Here is a 19,486-nt window from a genome sequence, read left to right as displayed (position 1 = left end):
ATACGTTTCAATGCTCTTGAAAGCGTTGAAACTTTAACTTGAACCAATTTTTCGTTCAACAGGGCTGCCTCCAGGCCTAGTTACCACTTAAGCCACATTAACCAAAGCGATTAATGGGTTTCACCTGCCATTTTGGTTGGGTATGGCCAATTTTTTCTGAGGTACATTAGTACTGTTGGTACACCAATTTTTTTGGGCCCTCACTTACAGTGTAATCATAGTAATTTCTATGTTCTTCGCCTGCACTCATGGTACAGAAAGGTGTGTGGGGTTGGCCTACACTTTAGCTACATAAATGTAACTGGGGCCTTGTCTATACTGCAGCTACTGAAATGTGAAAGAGACTGTTATCTCCCTAAACTGCTGCAATGGGAATGTTACTGGGGCCTGTCTTGAGTGCTACTATTACTGAAATGGAACTAAGACTGCGCTCCCCCTATACTGCTGCTAGTGATATGTTAGTGGGGCCTGTCCCTAATGCTACCGCTGAAATGTTAATAATTCTGGGCTCTGCTTATACCGCTGCTAATGGTATGTCACTGGGGTGTGGAAACAGAGTCTTCACAAAGACATGATGGCGGCGAGGCCATTTCCCACCAACGCTGCTACTGTTAAGGTGCATATAACCACGGACACGTGTAGAGGACACATAGTGCCTCCAAAACATCCCCCTCCTCCTCCAACAATGAAAACATTCTTGGCAAATACCTTTGCATTGGTCCGTCTGGTGGCAGTCCAAGAATTTCACCTTTAACGACACAACAAGAGAGCACCACCACCATCCCCCCGCCACGGCCCACTTAATCCTGGCCACATTCCGAAAACCAACTACATAAAACCGCGCTACCAGGTCCGCAGTCACCACCACATTACCACCAACGAGGTTACTGTTAAGGTACACATTACCAGTCTGACTGGGGCATGCAGTGTGGGCCGAAGCCCACCTGCATTAAGCACGACATTACTACCTCAGCTGTGTTGGGCAATGCAATAGGATATTTTTATGTACCGCCGGTGGCTTCCTGGCACCCACCCATGCTGTCGGTCCACACGGAGTTGTAACTGCATGTGTCCACTTCTAAAGAACCCCAGTCTGACTGGGGCATGCAGTGTGGGCCGAAGCCCACCTGCATTTCATCTGACGTTAGCTCTGCTGTCCAGGGCACTGCAATGGGATACATTTATGTACAGCGGGTGGGTTCCAGGGAGCCACCCATGCTGTGGGTGCACACGGAATTCCCATTGCGGAGTTGTACCTGCCTGTGACTATTTATAAAAAACCGCGGTCTGACTGGGGCATGCAGACACCTTGACAGAATGAATAGTGTGTGGCACATAGGTTCCCCATTGCTATGCCCACGTGTGCAGCTCGAGATGGAGATGGCACAGGACTGGATTTCTCATTGCTTCTGTACAGCATTGTGGACTATCGGCCCGCCCCTTTTATGGGGGGGTCGCTGCCTAGCCATGCCAACCCTCTGCAGTGTGTGCCTGCTTTTCCTGTGGCAGACGCACTTATAAATAGACATGAGGGTGGCGTGGCATGAGGGCAGCTGAAGGCTGGGCAGGGACAATTTGGTGTACGCTGTGGACACTGTCGTGCGGGGGGGGGGGGGGTTGGGCAGCATGTAACCCAGAAGAAGTGGCAGCGGAGTGTCATGCAGGCAGTGATTGTGCTTTGTTGGAGGTAGTGTGGTGCTTAGCCAAGGTATGCCATACTAATGAGGGCTTTTCAGAAGTAAAAGTTGTTGGGAGGGGGGGGGCCCACTCTTGCCGCTATTGTGGCTTAATAGTGGGACCTGTGAACTTGAGATGCAGCCCAACATATAGCCCCTCGCCTGCTCTATCCGTTGCTGTGTCGTTCCTATCACTTTCTTGAATTGCCCAGATTTTCACACATGAAAACCTTAGCGAGCATCGGCGAAATACAAAAATGCTCGGGTCGCCCATTGACTTCAATGGGGTTCGTTACTCGAAATGAACCCTCGAGCATCGCGAAAATTTCGTCCCGAGTAACGAGCACCCGAGCATTTTGGTGCTCGCTCATCTCTAGTTATTACAACACCATCAGAAGGAGAAAAAACTATGGAAAGTGGGGAAGCTTGCAATCGGAAGAGTATCAAATCACCAATCCGTCACGTCAGAAAAGGTCTCCTAGACCCACTTCTCGGCCCTCACCCACCTGAAATATTTACTACTCTCCACCCTTTCATGAATATGATAATTCTTTGTTGCTGGTAGACTTTCAAACTTAAAAAGGCTGAAAACATTCAGGCAAACATTTCTTTTCCCCCCAGAAATAAACAGATGTTAATGCCTGCTCTGCTGTTTGGTATTGTTTTTTTGTTCTATTGTTTTTCAGGTATGATGCTCAATTAAGTCCACTTGAGAAGAACAAAAACATGAGGCCAAATTCCTGGTTTTTACTGTTTGGTATAATTACAGAGTTTGCTAACATTGTCATTAAATTTCCATGGCAGGGTATATTATTACATTTTTGTAGGTGTTATGGCGGTCAGAATTATGTCACAGAATACTAAGGGGCTGAACTCCCCCTTCAAAAGAGCAATGATTTGGAGGGATGTAAGAGAATTAAATATAGATGTGATGTGCTTGCAGGAGATGCACTTTGCAAGCACAGCATGCCCAAAGTTCACTAATAAAAAGTTTCTCTAAATATTCATGGAATGTGCGGAGAAGAAGCAAGCAGGGGTATTAATTGCTTTTAGAGAAAAAGTAAATTTTGTGCTGAAAGAACAAGTGGTAGATGAGAAGGGTAGATTTATCATATTAGTGAGTACCTTAAATGCACAGATGACCACCCTAAAAAATATGTATGCCCCCAATAAAGCTCAGATTTCATTACTGAACAAAATAACGAGGAAGATTGGAAAGATTCAAAAACTTCGCCCACACTAAACCCATGGCTACATGAAGAAAATTTATATGATACTTTTAGATGCTTTAATTCTTCGTCTAAAGAATTTACATATTACTCCCCACGACACGAAACGTTCTTGCGGATAGACTTGTTCCTAGTCGACAAATAGACCCTCTCATTAATCCAAATATCTGAAATTGGCCTAACCACATGGACAGATCACGCACCTATAATATTAAAGCTTAAATCAGGTATTTCTCACAATAATACAAAAATATGGAGTACCGATTTAACCTTAATTACATCTCCTAGGAATCAAACTCTAATTAAGGAAGCTTTAACCCCTTAGTGACGAAGCCTGTTTGCGCCTTAGTGACGGAGCCAAATTTTGGAAATCTGACATGCGTCATTCAACGTAGCATAACTCTGTAAAGGCTTTACATATCCAAGTAATTCTGACATTGTTTTTTCGCCACATGTTGTACTTCATTGTGGTTGTAAAAATAGACCGATATAATTTGTATATATTTATTAAAAGTACCAATATTGGAAAACTTTAGAAAAAATTGTCATTTTTTCACATTTTCAACTGTAATATCTCAAATATGTCCAAACATACTGTACAAATTTTTGATTAGATATATATTTCCATCTGTTTACTTTATTCTCAATCCACACTTGAAAAACTTTTGTGTTTTTTTTAACCATTTATAGGACGTACAAATTTAACATTACTTTTCAGCATTTTGAGGAACACTTTGTTTTCCTGCACCAAGCCAAGTTTGCAAAGGCTCATGAGTGTCAGAATAATAGATACTCCCCCCCCAAATGACCCCATTTTAAAAACTACACCCATTAATGTATTCACTGAGGGGTGTCATGAGTATTTTGACCCCACCAGTTTTTTTCAGTAATTAATTCAATTTGCAAATATGTCATTTTAAAGACATATTTTTTTCCTATAGTGCCCATGAAAATGGATACCCCCGTTTCTCCCGTGTTCAGAAACACACCCATTGTGGCCCTAATCTTATGTCTGGATGCACAACGGGACCCAAAATGAAAGGAGTAAATTTTGCTTGAAGACGTTTTAGGCCCATAGCACTTTTGTAGAGCTCTTGAGCGGCCAAAACCAAAGAGAATCCCCACAAGTGACCCCATTTTGAAAACTAGACGAATTTATCTAGGGGTGTACTGCCCATTTTGACCCCACAGTTTTTGAATGAATTCAAGCAAAGCAAAAGGAAAAAAATGTGATTTTCGTTTTTTGGCAATTCTGTCATTTTAAAAACTGCTTTTTTTGTACAGCACACACATGAATGAAGACTTGCACCCCAAAATGGATAGCCCTGTTTGTCCCCTGTTCAGAGACATACCCATTGTGGCCCTAATCTTATGTTTGGATGCACAACGAGGCCCAAAATGAAAGGAGTAGTTGGTGGGTTTAGGAACATAAATTTTCCTTGAAGGCGTTTTAGGCCCCATAGCACTTTTGTAGAGCTCTTGAGCGGCCAAAACCAAAGAGAACCCCCACAAGTGACCCCATTTTGAAAACTAGACCCCTTAACGAATTCATCTAGGGGTGTACTGTGTATTTTTGCCCTTCAATTTTTGAATAAATCTAAGCAAAGCTGTAGGAAAAAAATTACAATTTTCATTTTTTTGGCAGTTGTATCAATTTAAAAACTGTTTTTTTTGTACAGCACACATAGGAATGAAGACTTTCACCCCAAAATGGATACCCCAGTTTGTCCCGTGTTCAGAACCATACCCCTTGTGGCCCTAATCTACTTAAAGGACACATGGCTAGGCCCATAATGGAAGGAGCACACGTTGGATTTCAGGTACAACGGAATAAATTCCAGGCCCCATTGCCCACTTGTAGAGCCATTGAGCGTCCAAAACGATAAAAAACCCCCTCAAATGACCCCATTTTAAAAACTAGACCCCTTAATGAATTCATCTAGGGGTGTATTGCATATTTTGACCACACAGTATTTGAATAAATCTAAGCAAAGCAGAAGGAAAAAATTACGATTTTCATTTTTTTGGCAATTTTGTCAATTTAAAAACTTTTTTTTTGTACAGTGTACATAGAAGTGAAGACGTTCACCCCAAAATGGATACCCCTGTTTGTCCCGTGTTTAAAAACATACCCATTGTGGCCCTAATTTACTTACAGGACACATGGCAAGGCCGATAATAAATCCCAGGCCCCATTGTTCATTTGTACGGAATAAAAATTGACTCCCTAAAAATATCCCCCCCCCCCACACACACACACACACTCCGCGCCCTTTTTGGCGTTCCCCAAATCTTAGATAAAAGTAATAATGTAAACTGTGTGGTATTTCCGAAGACAGGGGTAATTACGGAGGCTGGTTGGGTACATGGGGCAATAAAACCGTGTATCCCCCCTTCTCTCATGCTTTCTGGGGGGTATTTTGTGACCTCAGTAGCGGGTATGGGGTATAAAAAGTGGCGCTCTGTGAGTCTCCGTAAGCTTGATGAGGTGCGGCGGTCTCGCACAGAAGACGCTCAACAAGGTGCTCCTGGAACTGCAGGAAGGCGAGCGTTCCCGGGGCTTCTTGTAAAATACGTATCACAGGTAGCGGTCTGAATAACGCCAGGCTCACGCAGCCGTAGGTGGAATCCGCTTGCGAAGGCCCGCAGCGGATCCCATCTGTGAGCCCGGCTGCGACCCTGCGTACGGCCGCGTAATGCGCATAACTGCCTACTCACACAGGCGGTCATTCGCAGTACTTTTTTTTTGTTTGCATTTCCCGCACCGTCGCTTAGCGATGACGCGGGTACCCGCAGCCCATACACAATGTAGTTGCGTATGGGCAGCGGGTATATCCGCGACCATGGAGCACAATGGGCTCTATGTTGCGGATATCCGCAGTAAAATAGAACCTGCGGATAACTTTTTTTAAACTTTTTAAAACTTTTTTTAAACTTTTTTTTTACTTTTACACTTTTTTTTCTTCACTTTTTACACTTTTTTTTTTACTTTACATGATCACTGCTATCCATTAGATAACAGTGATCATGTCCCCGGTATAATCTCTCTGCTCCTGGCTACACATGGCAGCCAAGAGCAGAGGGATTTTAAATTTCCCGGGGCTTGAGCCCCTCTGTGCACGCGCCCGATGTCAATCATCGGGCGCGCATGCGCAGACGGGGATTCGGGTCCGGGGACATCAGGGAGGACTTAGGTGAGTATTTTCACCTCCCCTCATGGATCCGATCCATGAGGGGAGGTGAAACTGACTTTTCTTAAAACTCTTTTTAACTTTTTCGCGAACACCTCCTGGTTCCCGACTACCTTCAGGAGCCGGGAGCCAGGAGATTTCAAATTTGCCGGGGGCTCCCTGGCTTCTGCGCATGCGCCTGACGTCATCGTCTGGCGCGCATGCGCAGAAGACCGCCGGCGGGTCCGGGAGGACCCGGTCTTTGTGGGACACCGCGGACAAGCCGTGTGAGTATTTTCAGCTGCCCTGATGGATCCGATCCATCAGGGCAGCTGAATCTTTTCTTTTTTACACATTTTTGTTTACTTTTTTGCGATCGGCAATGCCGGGGGGGACTGCCCGCATCCTGGGATGACAGCTCCATACTGTCGGCTACCTGCGGGCACCGACAGCATGGAGCTGTCACGTCCTCAGGCAAGTGGGCATTAATCCTAAGAGGATGCATAAAACTATGTTCTCTAGGATTAAAGCCCACTTACTGAGGACGTAGTTTCCCGATGGGGCAGTCGTTAAGGGGTTAAAATAATACTTTGACCTAAACTCAAGCCCGAAGATCAGGAATGACACCTTATGGAATGTGCATAAAGCGGTGATCAGTGGTCGATTGATAAAACTTAGTATACAGCATAGAAAGAATTAAAGAAAACTCATAGATGAACTTCTTGATAAAATAAAAGGACTGGAGCAGGAAATGCAAAACCCTTCTCCAAACAGGCAACAAGATGACTTGATGTTACTTAGGTGCTCTCGGAGGGCAATATTCCTGGACAATTTCCATAAAGACACTACATACTGGCAGGCATATTTCTACACATACATGGATAACCGTTGAAACTTATGGCCTCCCTTACTAAGCCAAAGCGGGTAAAGCTAAAATTCCATATGTAATTAAAACAGGAGATCCTAAATTAATTTTTTTATCCCCAATAGATAGCGGAAGAATTTTAACAGTTCTACACCAAGCTATACAATTTGAAAGATGAAATTTCTACTCCACAACCCAAATAGATGATTATTAATACGTTTTTAGACAAAGTAGCACTCCTCACTCTAGGCACTAAAGCGCAGGAATCAGATAAACCCATCTCTATTACAGAGGCGATGAAAGTCATTAACGGATTAAAAAATTTCAAATCTCCTGGGCCAGATGGGTTTTTAAATGTATATTATAAATTGTATTCCCCAAATCTGTCACCTCACCTTGTCAAACTATTTAATGATGCGATGTTTGATGATCATTGCCGAAAGAGATGTTGCAAGCGAAAGGGAGACAGGCAGTAGATGGTACGAGGAAGACTTTTAATCTGATTTTGGTACTGGAAACGAGTCAGGCGTCGCCTCTCCTCCTTGCTTTGGATGCCGAGAAGGCATACGACAGTCTACACTGATGATTAGCATTTGCAACTCTCAAAAAATTTGAAATGGGGAATACGTTCCTTCAGGCCATTCAAGCTTTGTACTCCTCGCCATCTGCAAGAGTCCTAGTGGGTGAAGTTCTGTCTTCATCATTCAATGTAACAAATGAAACTTGCCAGGGGTGCCCTCTCTCCCCACTACTGTTCATAATGGTCATGGAACCGCTGGCGAAACTAATTAGGACATCACCAGGGATAAGGGGTGTCCTTATGGGTTTAGACAACAAAAAAATTGAATTACTTGCCAATGATGTGTTACTAACTTTGACTGACCCCTTAAATTCTTTGAGAAAAGTGTCAGAAAACATATTGTTATTTAGTGAAGCATCCTACTATAAATTGAATATAGACAAATCAAATATTCTGGGAATCAACGTAGATACACAACTAAGATCAGACATCCAGAGAGAGTTTGCTTTCCCATGGCATTCTGAAATCCCTTATCTGGACATACAATTATGCTATCCATTATCTAGGATTGTGCAGGACCTTTGCTTTTGTCTACTCAAAAATATTTTGACCAAATAGAGAAAAAAGAGCACTCCTGGTTTGGGAGAATTTCTCTATATAAAATGTTAATACTCCCAAAAACCCTATTCTTTTTCCGTACTCGACATCTCAAAGTCCACTTTATGCTAACTTTGGCTTATATCCAGTATTTATTCCTGACATTCCTTTTAATGCTCCTATTCCTACTTTTACTCACAGACTAATAACATTGCAGGAAACGCAAAAGAATCTTTTGGAGATGCTACAAGAAGTCCAGGGAAACTATAAAAAGGCAGCGGATAAACATGGCTAAGCTCCTCCTACCTTTCCGGTTCATGACAAGGTTTGGTTGTCTACTAAAAATTTTAAATTGCATGTATGATCTCCAAAGCGGGGTCAGACATTAATAGGAACTTCTCAGATTACTGCAAAAATAAGCCAAGTTGTTTTCAGTTTAAAACTCCCTAACAAACTGAAAATCCATCCAGTGTTCCATTTATCACTACTCAAACTATCCAAGGAGAACACTTTTCCTGGAAGAAGTCAACCACCTTCTCTACCAGTAAATGTCCGAGGTAAAGAAGAATATATTGTGGTCAGTGTAAGTTCTGGGAACCCCTTTTATATGACTGACACCTCATACACAATGTTACCTCTATGACGGAGCTCCTCCAGTACAGCTGCCAGGTCGGGGGAATCATGATGCCTCCGCAGAGCATGAAGACTGACCCACAGCGCTATTACAGCTTCTGCTTTTCCATGGAAAATATCTTGTAGTAAAGTCCGGGCCAAGGTTCTTCTATCGTGTTCTAGACTTTGGTATTTCTAGAGCACAAGAAGGTTCACACATGAGGGTCATTCTACAGAGATCAATAGTACAAAGGGTTAATAAACAGTAATATCATAACGTAAAACACACAGTCCAGCAGATAGCCGCGCAACAAACAATCCCTTCTCATACGGAGAGGAGTAAACCCGGGCTATGATGCAGGCTCACCAAGATGTAGACCATCCATCCATAGTACGACTCCAACTTCAATCAGAGCAGCATCTGGGGTGCAATAAAATCCATAACATGCATCCTTTAAAAAGGATGCTTTCTTTATTCAATCCATATAACAGCAATCCATGTAGCAGGAACGTTTGGCCTGCTAAGCTGCAGTCTTTATCAAGCCAATATCATACAAGTAGAGATGAGTGAGCACACTCGTCCGAGCTTGATGCTCGTTCGAGCATTAGGGTGCTCGAGATGCTCGTTACTCGAGACGAACACCACGCGGTACTCGAGTCAATTCCATTTCCCTTCCCTGCATGTTTAGTGCCATTTTCTAGCCAATAGACATGCAGGGAAGGCATTACCACTTCCTCCTGTGACGTGCCAGCCCTATCCCACCTCTCTGCAGTGAGTGGCTGGCGAGATCAAGTGACCGCCGAGTATTTAAAGCGGTCCTGCCCGCGGCTCGCCTCAGACACACACTGGGAGAGTATAGGGAAAGTGCTGCTGACGATATAGGGAAAGTGTTAGTGTAGGATCCTGTCCTCAAGAACCCCAACAGTCCTTCTTAGGGCCACATCTGACCATGTGCATTACTGTTGTGGCTGGCTGGGAGCAGTTTTGCACAAATTTTTCTTTTTTCATCTCGGGCTGTGCAGCCTATTACAGCTATAGCGTTCTCAGTCTGCAGTTTGTAATACAGAAAATAGGAAAAGTGCTGCAGAGAAAGGGAAAGTGGTAGTGTAGGATCCTGTGTACAAGAACCCCAACGGTCCTTCTTAGGGCTACCTCTGACCGTGTGCATTTTACTGGGTGGCTGCTGGGAGTTGTAGTGCTTCAGTATTACACAGCTAGTCCTGTTTGCAGTCTTCCATATAATTTTTTTCTGGCTGGAGTTTGCGTTACAATACCGCTCTCAGCGTGAAAGTGTACGCAAATAATTCCATAATTATTTACACCAGTCTGTTTCTGCAGTGAATTATACGCAGAGCTTACGGACACAGCCACTTCTAGAGGGAAAGTGATATACACTATACAGCCTGTATTCTTTTTTTAAAAAAAAGCTCCTTCGTTGGGCTACATCTGACCGTGTGCATTTTACTGGGTGGCTGCTGGGAGTTGTAGTGCTTCAGTATTACACAGGTAGGCCTGTTTGTAGCCTTCCTTATAATTTTTTTCTGGCTGGAGTTTGTGTTACAATACCGCTCTCAGCGTGAAAGTGTATGCAAATAATTCTATAATTATTTATACCGTTCTCTGTTTGCAGTGCATTAGACCGCGGTCTCACCGCTAAACAGTACGGTAATATTACCGGGGCCACTGCAAAGTATTTCAGCTCAGCCGCTGTGCAGAGCGTCTCACAATACCCTTTCCTTGGTGGGGTTGAGATCGCCGCAGTTATCAGCACTATCCACTGGCTTTACAGTCTTCTCCCACTCCACACACCCTCTATAATCTACAAGTCTCTGCAAGCAGTAAATTACCCCAAGGTATCAGCGCGAGACAGCGGATTACTTTTTTCCTAGACACAGCATAGAGCCTCCGCTATCTACAAGTCTCTGTGTGGAGTAAATTAAGGCCCAGTTGTCAGTGCTGTATAGTGGGGTAATTTATTCGGCCCCTGCTCTATTCGTAATCCACCATGATGAGGGGTAGGGGTCGAGGACGTGGACGCGGATGAGGATGCAGAGGTCCAAGTGAGGGTGTGGTCACAGGCCGAGTTCCTGGTCCAGGTGAATCACAGCCGGCTGCTGCGGGATTAGGAGAGAGGACAGTTTCTGGGGTGCCCAGCTTCTTATCACAATTTATGGGTCCACATGGTAGATCTTTATTACAAACAGAGCAGTGTGAGCAGGTCCTGTCGTGGATGGCAGAATATGCATCCAGCAATGTATCGACCATCCAGAATTCTATGCAGTCCACTGCTGCAACTCTGAATCCTCTGGCTGCTGCTTCTCCTTCCTCTCAGCCTCCTCACTCCATGAAAATGACATATTCTGATGAGCAGGCAGACTCCCAGGAACTGTTCTCGGATCCCTGTCTTGAGTAGGAAAAAATGGTTCCTCTCTCACCTGAGGAGTTTGTCGTGACCGATCCCCAACCTTTGGAAAGTTCCCGGGTCCGGGTGATGAGGCTGGGGACTTCCAGCAACTGTCTCAAGAGCATTCAGTGGGTGAGGAGGATGATGATGATGAGACACAGCTGTCTATCAGTGAGGTAGTAGTAAGGGTAGTAAGTCCGAGGGAGGAGCGCACAGAGGATTCGGAGGAAGAGCAGCTGGACGATGAGGGGACTGACCCCACCTGGTTTGCTAAGCCTACTGAGGACAGGGCAGTGGGGTGGCAAGGGGTGAAGGCAGGGCCAGAGCGAAGAATCCCCCAACTGTTTCCCAAAGGGCTAGGTGTTCAAATGTGTGGATGTTTTTCAGTGAGAGCGCAGACGACCGACGAACAGTGGTGTGCAACCTGTGTCGCACCAAGATCAGCCGGGGAGCCACCACTATCAGCCTCACCACCACCAGAATGCGCAGACATTTAATGGCCAAGCACCCCACAAGGTGGGACAAAGGCCGTTTACCGCCTCCAGGTCACACCACTGCCTCTTCCCCTGTGCCCCAACCTGCCACTCAGATCTAATCCCCCTCTGAGGACACAGGCACGAGCGCCTTCCGGCCAGCACCCACACCCTCACCTCCACTGTCCTCGACCCCTTCCAACAATGTCTCTCAGCGCAGCGTTCAGCTGTCGCTAGCACAAGCATTAGAGCGAAAGCACAAACACGCTGCCACGCACCCGCATGCACAAGCTTTAAATGTGCACATTGCCAAATTAATCAGCCTGGAGATGCTGCCATATAGGCTTGTGGAAACGGAGGCTTTCAAAAACGTGATGGCTGCGGCGGTGGTCCCGTGCTACTCAGTCCCCAGTCGCCACTATTTTTCCTGGTGTGCCGTCCCAGCCCTACACCAGCACGTCTCCCGCAACATTATACGTGCCCTCACCAACGCGGTTACTGGGAAGGTCCACTTAACCGCGGACACGTGGACAAGTACTGGCAGGCAAGGCCACTATATCTCCCTGACGGCACATTGGGTGAATTTGGTGGAGGCTGGGACCGAGTCAAGACAAACACTGTTTAAATATCCTACACATAAAATCACCACACCAACATATGATTTCATAAAAACGCTCTGTACAATTCTACACGCTAATAGGGTGTAGAGACGTCTCTTGCACCTGAATACACTGATTGCCCCGGGATTAACCCATTATCCTCACCACATGTATGCATCCCAGCGTAACCATCAGAGCTACTGCACCTGTGCGAGACCTACATCCCTCTCGAAAAGGTGCATGAGCGTGTCTCAGTGTCCCAGCGTCACCCCGCATCTATTGCGCATATGCGAGAACTGCCACACTCATGCGGTACCACATACTTGGAACCCAGTATCAAAACCTGGATACTGCGTCTGTGTGAGATTCACCCTGCGCCAACGTTACTATGCCTGGCTACCTTAATTTGATGACGCAGACATGCAAAATCATAGCAACCTCCTGCTGGTTCCTCCTCAATACAGATGGCACCATATTGCCTGTGGTAATGACGCAGGTGACCGGTGCAAGCGCAGATCCTGGCTGTCTATCCATGTAATCCATTTACATGGGCCAACCACCCAACAGTTATACCTAAGTGCTAACCTCCCTCCCATCAGCCACAGCTTGCATCAAAATACCGCAAGCATCCCAATATCTGTCTGAGAAGACTGGAGGAATAACAATATCACTCAAAAAGGCCAAGGATCAATAAAACACCCTCAGCCTAACTAATGAAATATACAGCACCTAGCAACTCCAAATAAATAAATCATTTTTTCTGTGCCAACATCATTAAGTGTATAACTGGACTCATTAATCATCATACAGTGGGTGAGAACAAATCATAAACTATCACAACAGAGAATGTTGCTCATAAAATTATTTTTCTTTTATTTAGATCACAACAGCACACTAATTAGGTGAAACACCATCACGATCTACATCAATCTACAATTCTCATAATCTAAGGGCCGTCCCAGGGTGTCAGTGTCTCCAGCTCCGGGATCTCCTCAAGAAAAAACAGGACTGTAAATAACAACAAAAATATATGTAAATAACCTGAAACACTCAAGATGTACAAGCAATGTTCATATATAAATGTTAATATAGCACCAACAGTAAGATTATGAAAGACCACACAAATAACAGTGGATTATAATTAGAGATGAGCGAACGCGTTCGTCCGAGCTTGATATTCATGCGAATATTAGGGTGTTCGGGATGTTCGTTATTCGTAACGAACACCATGCTGTGTTCTGGTTACTTTCACTTCCTTCCCTGAGACGTTAGCGCGCTTTTCTGGCCAATTGAAAGACAGGGAAGGCATTACAACTTCCCCCTGTGACGTTCAAGCCCTATACCACCCCCCTGCTGTGAGTGGCTGGCGAGATCAGGTGTTCGCCTAATATAAAAGTCGGCCCCTCCCGCGGCTCGCCTCAGATGCGGTGTGAGTTAGATGAGGGACAGTGCTGTTTATACCGGAGCTGCTGTAGGGAAAGAATTGGTAGTTAGTGTAGGCTTCAAGACCCCCCAAAGGTCCTTATTAGGGCCACTGATAGCTGTGTGTTGGCTGCTGTTAGCAGTGGGATTTTTTTTTTTCTCAAAATCGCCTCTGCAGACCGTTGCACCTGGCATTAGGGACGGAAGTGCTGCATAGGCAGGGAGAGTGTTAGGAGTGAGTGTAGCCTTCAAGAACCTCAACGGTCCTTTCTAGGGCCATATTTATCAGTGTGCAGTACTGTCCAGGCTGCTGTTAGCTGTGCTGCATTTTTTTGGGGCTTCTCAAAATCGCCTCTGCAGAGCATTCCACCCTCCATTGATACTGCAGGGAAAGAATTGTATAGGCAGGGCTACAACACAGTTATTATTCATAGAATATACGCAGTGCTGTCTTTTGGTGGGAAAAAACTGAAAACAAATCTATTTGTCCAGCCTCTGTCCGTCCTTACGGGCGGTGGACACGTGTGAGCTGCGTGAAAAACATTGCTAAATCATACGCACCCAGCTACGCTTTACTGCTGGCTTCGCCATTTGCTTTCCTTAATTGGGAAAAAAAATACCTGCTCTGCCACAGTTATAATAACTCTGCTACCCTCACGTTCTGTGACACATAAGCAGGGACACAGCACAGTTATTAAACTTCTCATGTTCATAGAATATACGCAGTGCTGCCTTTTGGTGGGAAAAAACTGAAAACAAATCTATTTGTCCAGCCTCTGTCCGTCCTTACGGGCTGTGGACACGTGTGAGCTGCGTGAAAAACATTGCTAAATCATACGCACCCAGCTACGCTTTACTGCTGGCTTCGCCATTTGCTTTCCTTAATTGGGAAAAAAAATACCTGCTCTGCCACAGTTATAATAACTCTGCTACCCTCACGTTCTGTGACACATAAGCAGGGACACAGCACAGTTATTAAACTTCTCATGTTCATAGAATATACGCAGTGCTGCCTTTTGGTGGGAAAAAACTGAAAACAAATCTATTTGTCCAGCCTCTGTCCGTCCTTACGGGCTGTGGACACGTGTGAGCTGCGTGAAAAACATTGCTAAATCATACGCACCCAGCTACGCTTTACTGCTGGCTTCGCCATTTGCTTTCCTTAATTGGGAAAAAAAATACCTGCTCTGCCACAGTTATAATAACTCTGCTACCCTCACGTTCTGTGACACATAAGCAGGGACACAGCACAGTTATTAAACTTAGATTATTCATTCACTAGAGACAGTGGGGCCTTTCGTTTTCCCAAAAGGGCAAAAATTATATTTGGCCTGCAGTCTTGCGCCAATTTATTTCCTGCCTGTTAAATCAAATCACTGGTAATACAGCATGCTGAGGGGTAGGGGTAGGCCTAGAGGACGTGGACGCGGCCGAGGACGCGGAGGGCCAAGTCAGGGTGTGGGCACAGGCCAAGCTCCTGATCCAGGTGTGTCGCAGCCGACTGCTGCGTGATTAGGAGAGAGGCACGTTTCTGGCGTCCCCACATTCATCGCCCAATTAATGGGTCCACGCGGGAGACGGTTATTAGAAAATGAGCAGTGTGAGCAGGTCCTGTCCTGGATGGCAGAAAGTGCTTCGAGCAACCTATCGTCTACCCGCAGTTCTGCGCCGTCCACTGCTGCCAATCCGAATCCTCTGTCTGCTGCTCCTCCTTCCTCCCAGCCTCCTCACTCCACTACAATAACACCTGCTCAGGAGCGGGAGCACTCCCAGGAACTGTTCTCGGGCCCCTGCTTAGATTGGGCAGCAGCGGTTCCTCTCCCACCAGAGGAGTTTATCGTCACTGATGCCCAACCATTCGAAAGTTCCCGGGGTCCGGGGGAAGAGGCTGGGGACTTCCGCCAACTGTCTCAACAACTTTCTGTGGGTGAGGAGGACGATGACGATCAGACACAGTTGTCTTGCAGTGAGGTAGTAGTAAGGGCAGTAAGTCCCAGGGAGCAGCGCACAGAGGATTCGGAGGAAGAGCAGCAGGACGATGAGGTGACTGACCCCACCTGGTGTGCAACGCTTACTCAGGAGGACAGGTCTTCAGAGGGGGAGTCAAGGGCATCAGCAGGGCAGGTTGCAAGAGGCAGTGCAGTGGCCAGGGGTAGAGGCAGGGCCAGACCGAATAATCCACCAAGTGTTTCCCAAAGCGCCCCCTCGCGCCATGCCACCCTGCGGAGGCCGAGGTGCTCTAAGGTCTGGCAGTTTTTCACAGAGACGCCTGACGACCGACGAACAGTGGTGTGCAACCTTTGTCGCGCAAAGCTCAGCCGGGGAGCCAACACCAACAGCCTCACCACCACCACCATGCGCAGACATATGATGGCCAAGCACCCCGCAAGGTGGGACAAAGGCCGTTCACCGCCTCCGGTTTGCACCCCTGCCTCTCCCCCTGTGCCCCAACCTGCCACTGAGATGCAACCCCCCTCTCAGGACACAGGCACTACCGCCTCATGGCCTGCACCCACACCCTCATCTCCGCTGTCCTCGGCCCCATCCAGCAGTGTAGTTCAGCGCACCGTTCAGCCGTCGCTTGCGCAAGTGTTCGAGCGCAAGCGCAAGTACGCCGCCACGCACCCGCACGCTCAAACGTTAACCGTCCGCATCGCAAAATTCATCAGCCTTGAGATGCTGCCGTATAGGGTTGTGGAAACGGAGTCCTTCAAAAGTATCATGGAGGCGGCGGCCCCGCGCTACTCAGTTCCCAGTCGCCACTACTTTTCCCGATGTGCCGTCCCAGCCCTGCACGACCACGTCTCCCGCAACATTGTGCGCGCCCTCACCAACGCGGTTACTGCCACGGTCCACTTAACTACGGACACGTGGACAAGCACAGGCGGGCAGGGCCACTACATCTCCCTGACGGCACATTGGGTGAATTTAGTGGAGGCTGGGACAGAGTCAGAGCCTGGGACCGCTCACGTCCTACCCACCCCCAGAATTGCGGGCCCCAGCTCGGTGCTGGTATCTGCGGAGGTGTATGCTTCCTCCACTAAAGCACCCTCCTCCTCCTCCTCTGTCTCACAATCAAGATGTGTTAGCAGCAGCATGTCGCCAGCAGTCGGTGTCGCGCGGTGTGGCAGCACAGCGGTGGGCAAGCGTCAGCAGGCCGTGCTGAAACTACTCAGCTTAGGCGATAAGAGGCACACGGCCCACGAACTGCTGCAGGGTCTGACACAGCAGACCGACCGCTGGCTTGCGCCGCTGAGCCTCCAACCGGGCATGGTCGTGTGTGACAACAGCCGTAACCTGGTGGCGGCTCTGCAGCTCGGCAGCCTCACGCACGTGCCATGCCTGGCCCACGTCTTTAATTTGGTGGTTCAGTGCTTTCTGAAAAGCTACCCACGCTTGTCAGACCTGCTCGTAAAGGCGCGCCGGCTCTGCGCACATTTCCGCAAGTCCCACACGGACGCTGCCACCCTGCGCACCCTGCAACATCACTTTAAGCTGCCAGTGCACCGACTGCTGTGCGACGTGCCCACACGGTGGAACTCTATGCTCCACATGTTGGCCAGGCTCTATGAACAACGTAGAGCTATAGTCGAATACCAACTCCAACATGGGCGGCGCAGTGGGAGTCAGCCTCCTCAATTCCTTTCAGAAGAGTGGGCCTGGTTGGCAGACATCTGCCATGTCCTTGGTAATTTTGAGGAGTCTACCCAGGTGGTGAGCGGCGATGCTACAATCATTAGCGTCACCATTCCTCTGCTATGCATCTTGAGAAATTCCCTGCAAACCATAAAGGCAGCTGCTTTGCGCTCGGAAACGGGGGCGGGGGAAGACAGTATGCCGCTGGATAGTCAGGGCACCCTCCTGTCTATTTCTCAGCGCGTACAGGAGGAGGAGGAGGAGCATGAGGAGGATGAGGAGGAGGGGGAAGAGACAGCTTGGGCCGCTGCTGACGGTACACCGGCTGATTGCCTGTCATCCTTTCAGCGTGTATGGCCTGAGGAGGAGGAGGAGGAGGAGGAGGATCCTGATAGTGATCTTCCTAGTGAAGACAGCCATGTGTTGCGTACAGGTACCCTGGCACACATGGCTGACTTCATGTTAGGATGCCTTTCTCGTGACCCTCGCGTTGCACGCATTCTGGCCACGACGGATTACTGGGTGTACACACTGCTCGATCCACGGTATAAGGAGAACCTGCCCACTCTGATTCCCGAAGAGGAAAGGGGTTCGAGAGTGTTGCTATACCACAGGACCCTTGCGGACAAGCTGATGGTAAAATTCCCAGCCGACAGCGCTAGTGGCAGAAGGCGCAGTTCCGAGGGCCATGTTGCAGGGGATGTGCGTAGATCGAGCAGCATGTACATCCCAGGCAGTGCAACAGTCTTTAAGGGCCTGGCCAGCTTTATGGCTCCCCACCAAGACTGTGTCACCGCTCCCCAGTCACGGCTGAGTCGGCGGGAGCACTGCAAAAGGATGGTGAGGGAGTACGTAGCGGATCGCACGACCATCCTTGGTGACGCCTCTGCCCCCTACAACTACTGGGTGTCGAAGCTGGACACGTGGCCTGAACTAGCCCTGTATGCCCTTGAGGTGCTTGCTTGTCCTGCGGCTAGCGTCTTGTCGGAAAGGGTGTTTAGTGCGGCTGGGGGAATCATCACAGATAAGCGTAGCCGCTTGTCAACCGACAGTGCCGACAGGCTAACACTCATCAAGATGAACAAAGGCTGGATTTCCCCAGACTTCTGTTCTCCACCAGCGGACAGCAGCGATACCTAAGCAATACGTAGGCTGCACCCGCGGATGGAAGCTACGTTCTCTCTCACCATCCAAAACGGGGACATTTCTGCTTCATCAATCTGTGTCTAATATTCCTCCTCCTCCTCCTCCTGCTCCTCCTCCTGAAACCTCACGTAATCACGCTGAACGGGCAATTTTTCTTAGGGCCACAAGGCTCACTCAAATAATTTTTCAGAACAATTTTTATAAGTTTCAATTAGCTTAAAAGCGTTGGAACTTTAACTTGAACCAATTTTTCGTTACACTGGGCTGCCTCCAGGCCTAGTTACCACTTAAGCCACATTAACCAAAGCGATTCACCTGCCATCTTGGTTGGGCATGGCCAATTTTTACTGAGGTACATTAGTACTGTTGGTACACCAATTTTTTGGGGCCCTCACCTACAGTGTAATCATAGTAATTTCTATGTTCTTCGCCTGCACTCATGGTACAGAAAGGTGTGTGGGGTTGGCCTACACTTTAGCTACATAAATGTCACTTGTGCCTTGGCTATACTAAGGCTACTGAAATGGAACTAAGACTGCGCTCCCGCTATACTGCTGCTTCAGAATTGTTACTGGGGCCTGTCTTGAGTGCTACTATTGCTTACATGGAACGAAGACTGCGCTCCCGCTATACTGCTGCTTCAGAATTGTTACTGGGGCCTGTCTTGAGTGCTACTATTGCTTACATGGAACGAAGACTGCGCTCCCGCTATACTGCTGCTTCAGAATTGTTACTGGGGCCTGTCTTGAGTGCTACTATTGCTTACATGGAACGAAGACTGCGCTCCCGCTATACTGCTGCTTCAGAATTGTTACTGGGGCCTGTCTTGAGTGCTACTATTGCTTACATGGAACGAAGACTGCGCTCCCGCTATACTGCTGCTTCAGAATTGTTACTGGGGCCTGTCTTGAGTGCTACTATTGCTTACATGGAACGGACACGTGGAGAGGACACGTAGTGCCTCAAAAACATCCCCCTCCTCCTCCAACAGGGAAAACATTGTTGGCAAATGCCTTTGCATTGGTTCGTCTGGTGGCAGTCCAAGAATTTCACCTTTACCGACACTACAAGAGAGCCCCCCCACCATCCCCCCGCCACGGCCCACTTAATCCTGGCCACATTCCGAAAACCAACAA

The 19,486-nt window shown here is 47.5% G+C and overlaps 1 protein-coding gene across 1 annotated transcript in view; it reads right to left on the bottom strand.

The window, feature by feature from the left end:
* Positions 1-19,486, bottom strand: part of LOC136632019 (NACHT, LRR and PYD domains-containing protein 3-like) — a 112,094-nt gene that overhangs the window by 73,759 nt on the left and 18,849 nt on the right. The window contains exon 4 of the mRNA XM_066606559.1: positions 8,693-8,864. Within this exon, the coding sequence (XP_066462656.1) occupies positions 8,693-8,864 (172 nt within the window). The remainder of the gene's footprint in view (positions 1-8,692; positions 8,865-19,486) is intronic.

This window comes from Eleutherodactylus coqui, chromosome 6 (assembly GCF_035609145.1).
Source record: "Eleutherodactylus coqui strain aEleCoq1 chromosome 6, aEleCoq1.hap1, whole genome shotgun sequence".
In the NCBI taxonomy this organism is placed as follows: domain Eukaryota; kingdom Metazoa; phylum Chordata; class Amphibia; order Anura; family Eleutherodactylidae; genus Eleutherodactylus; species Eleutherodactylus coqui.
The sequence above is the reverse complement of the archived record's forward strand: the minus strand, read 5'-3'. Positions and strand labels throughout refer to the sequence as shown.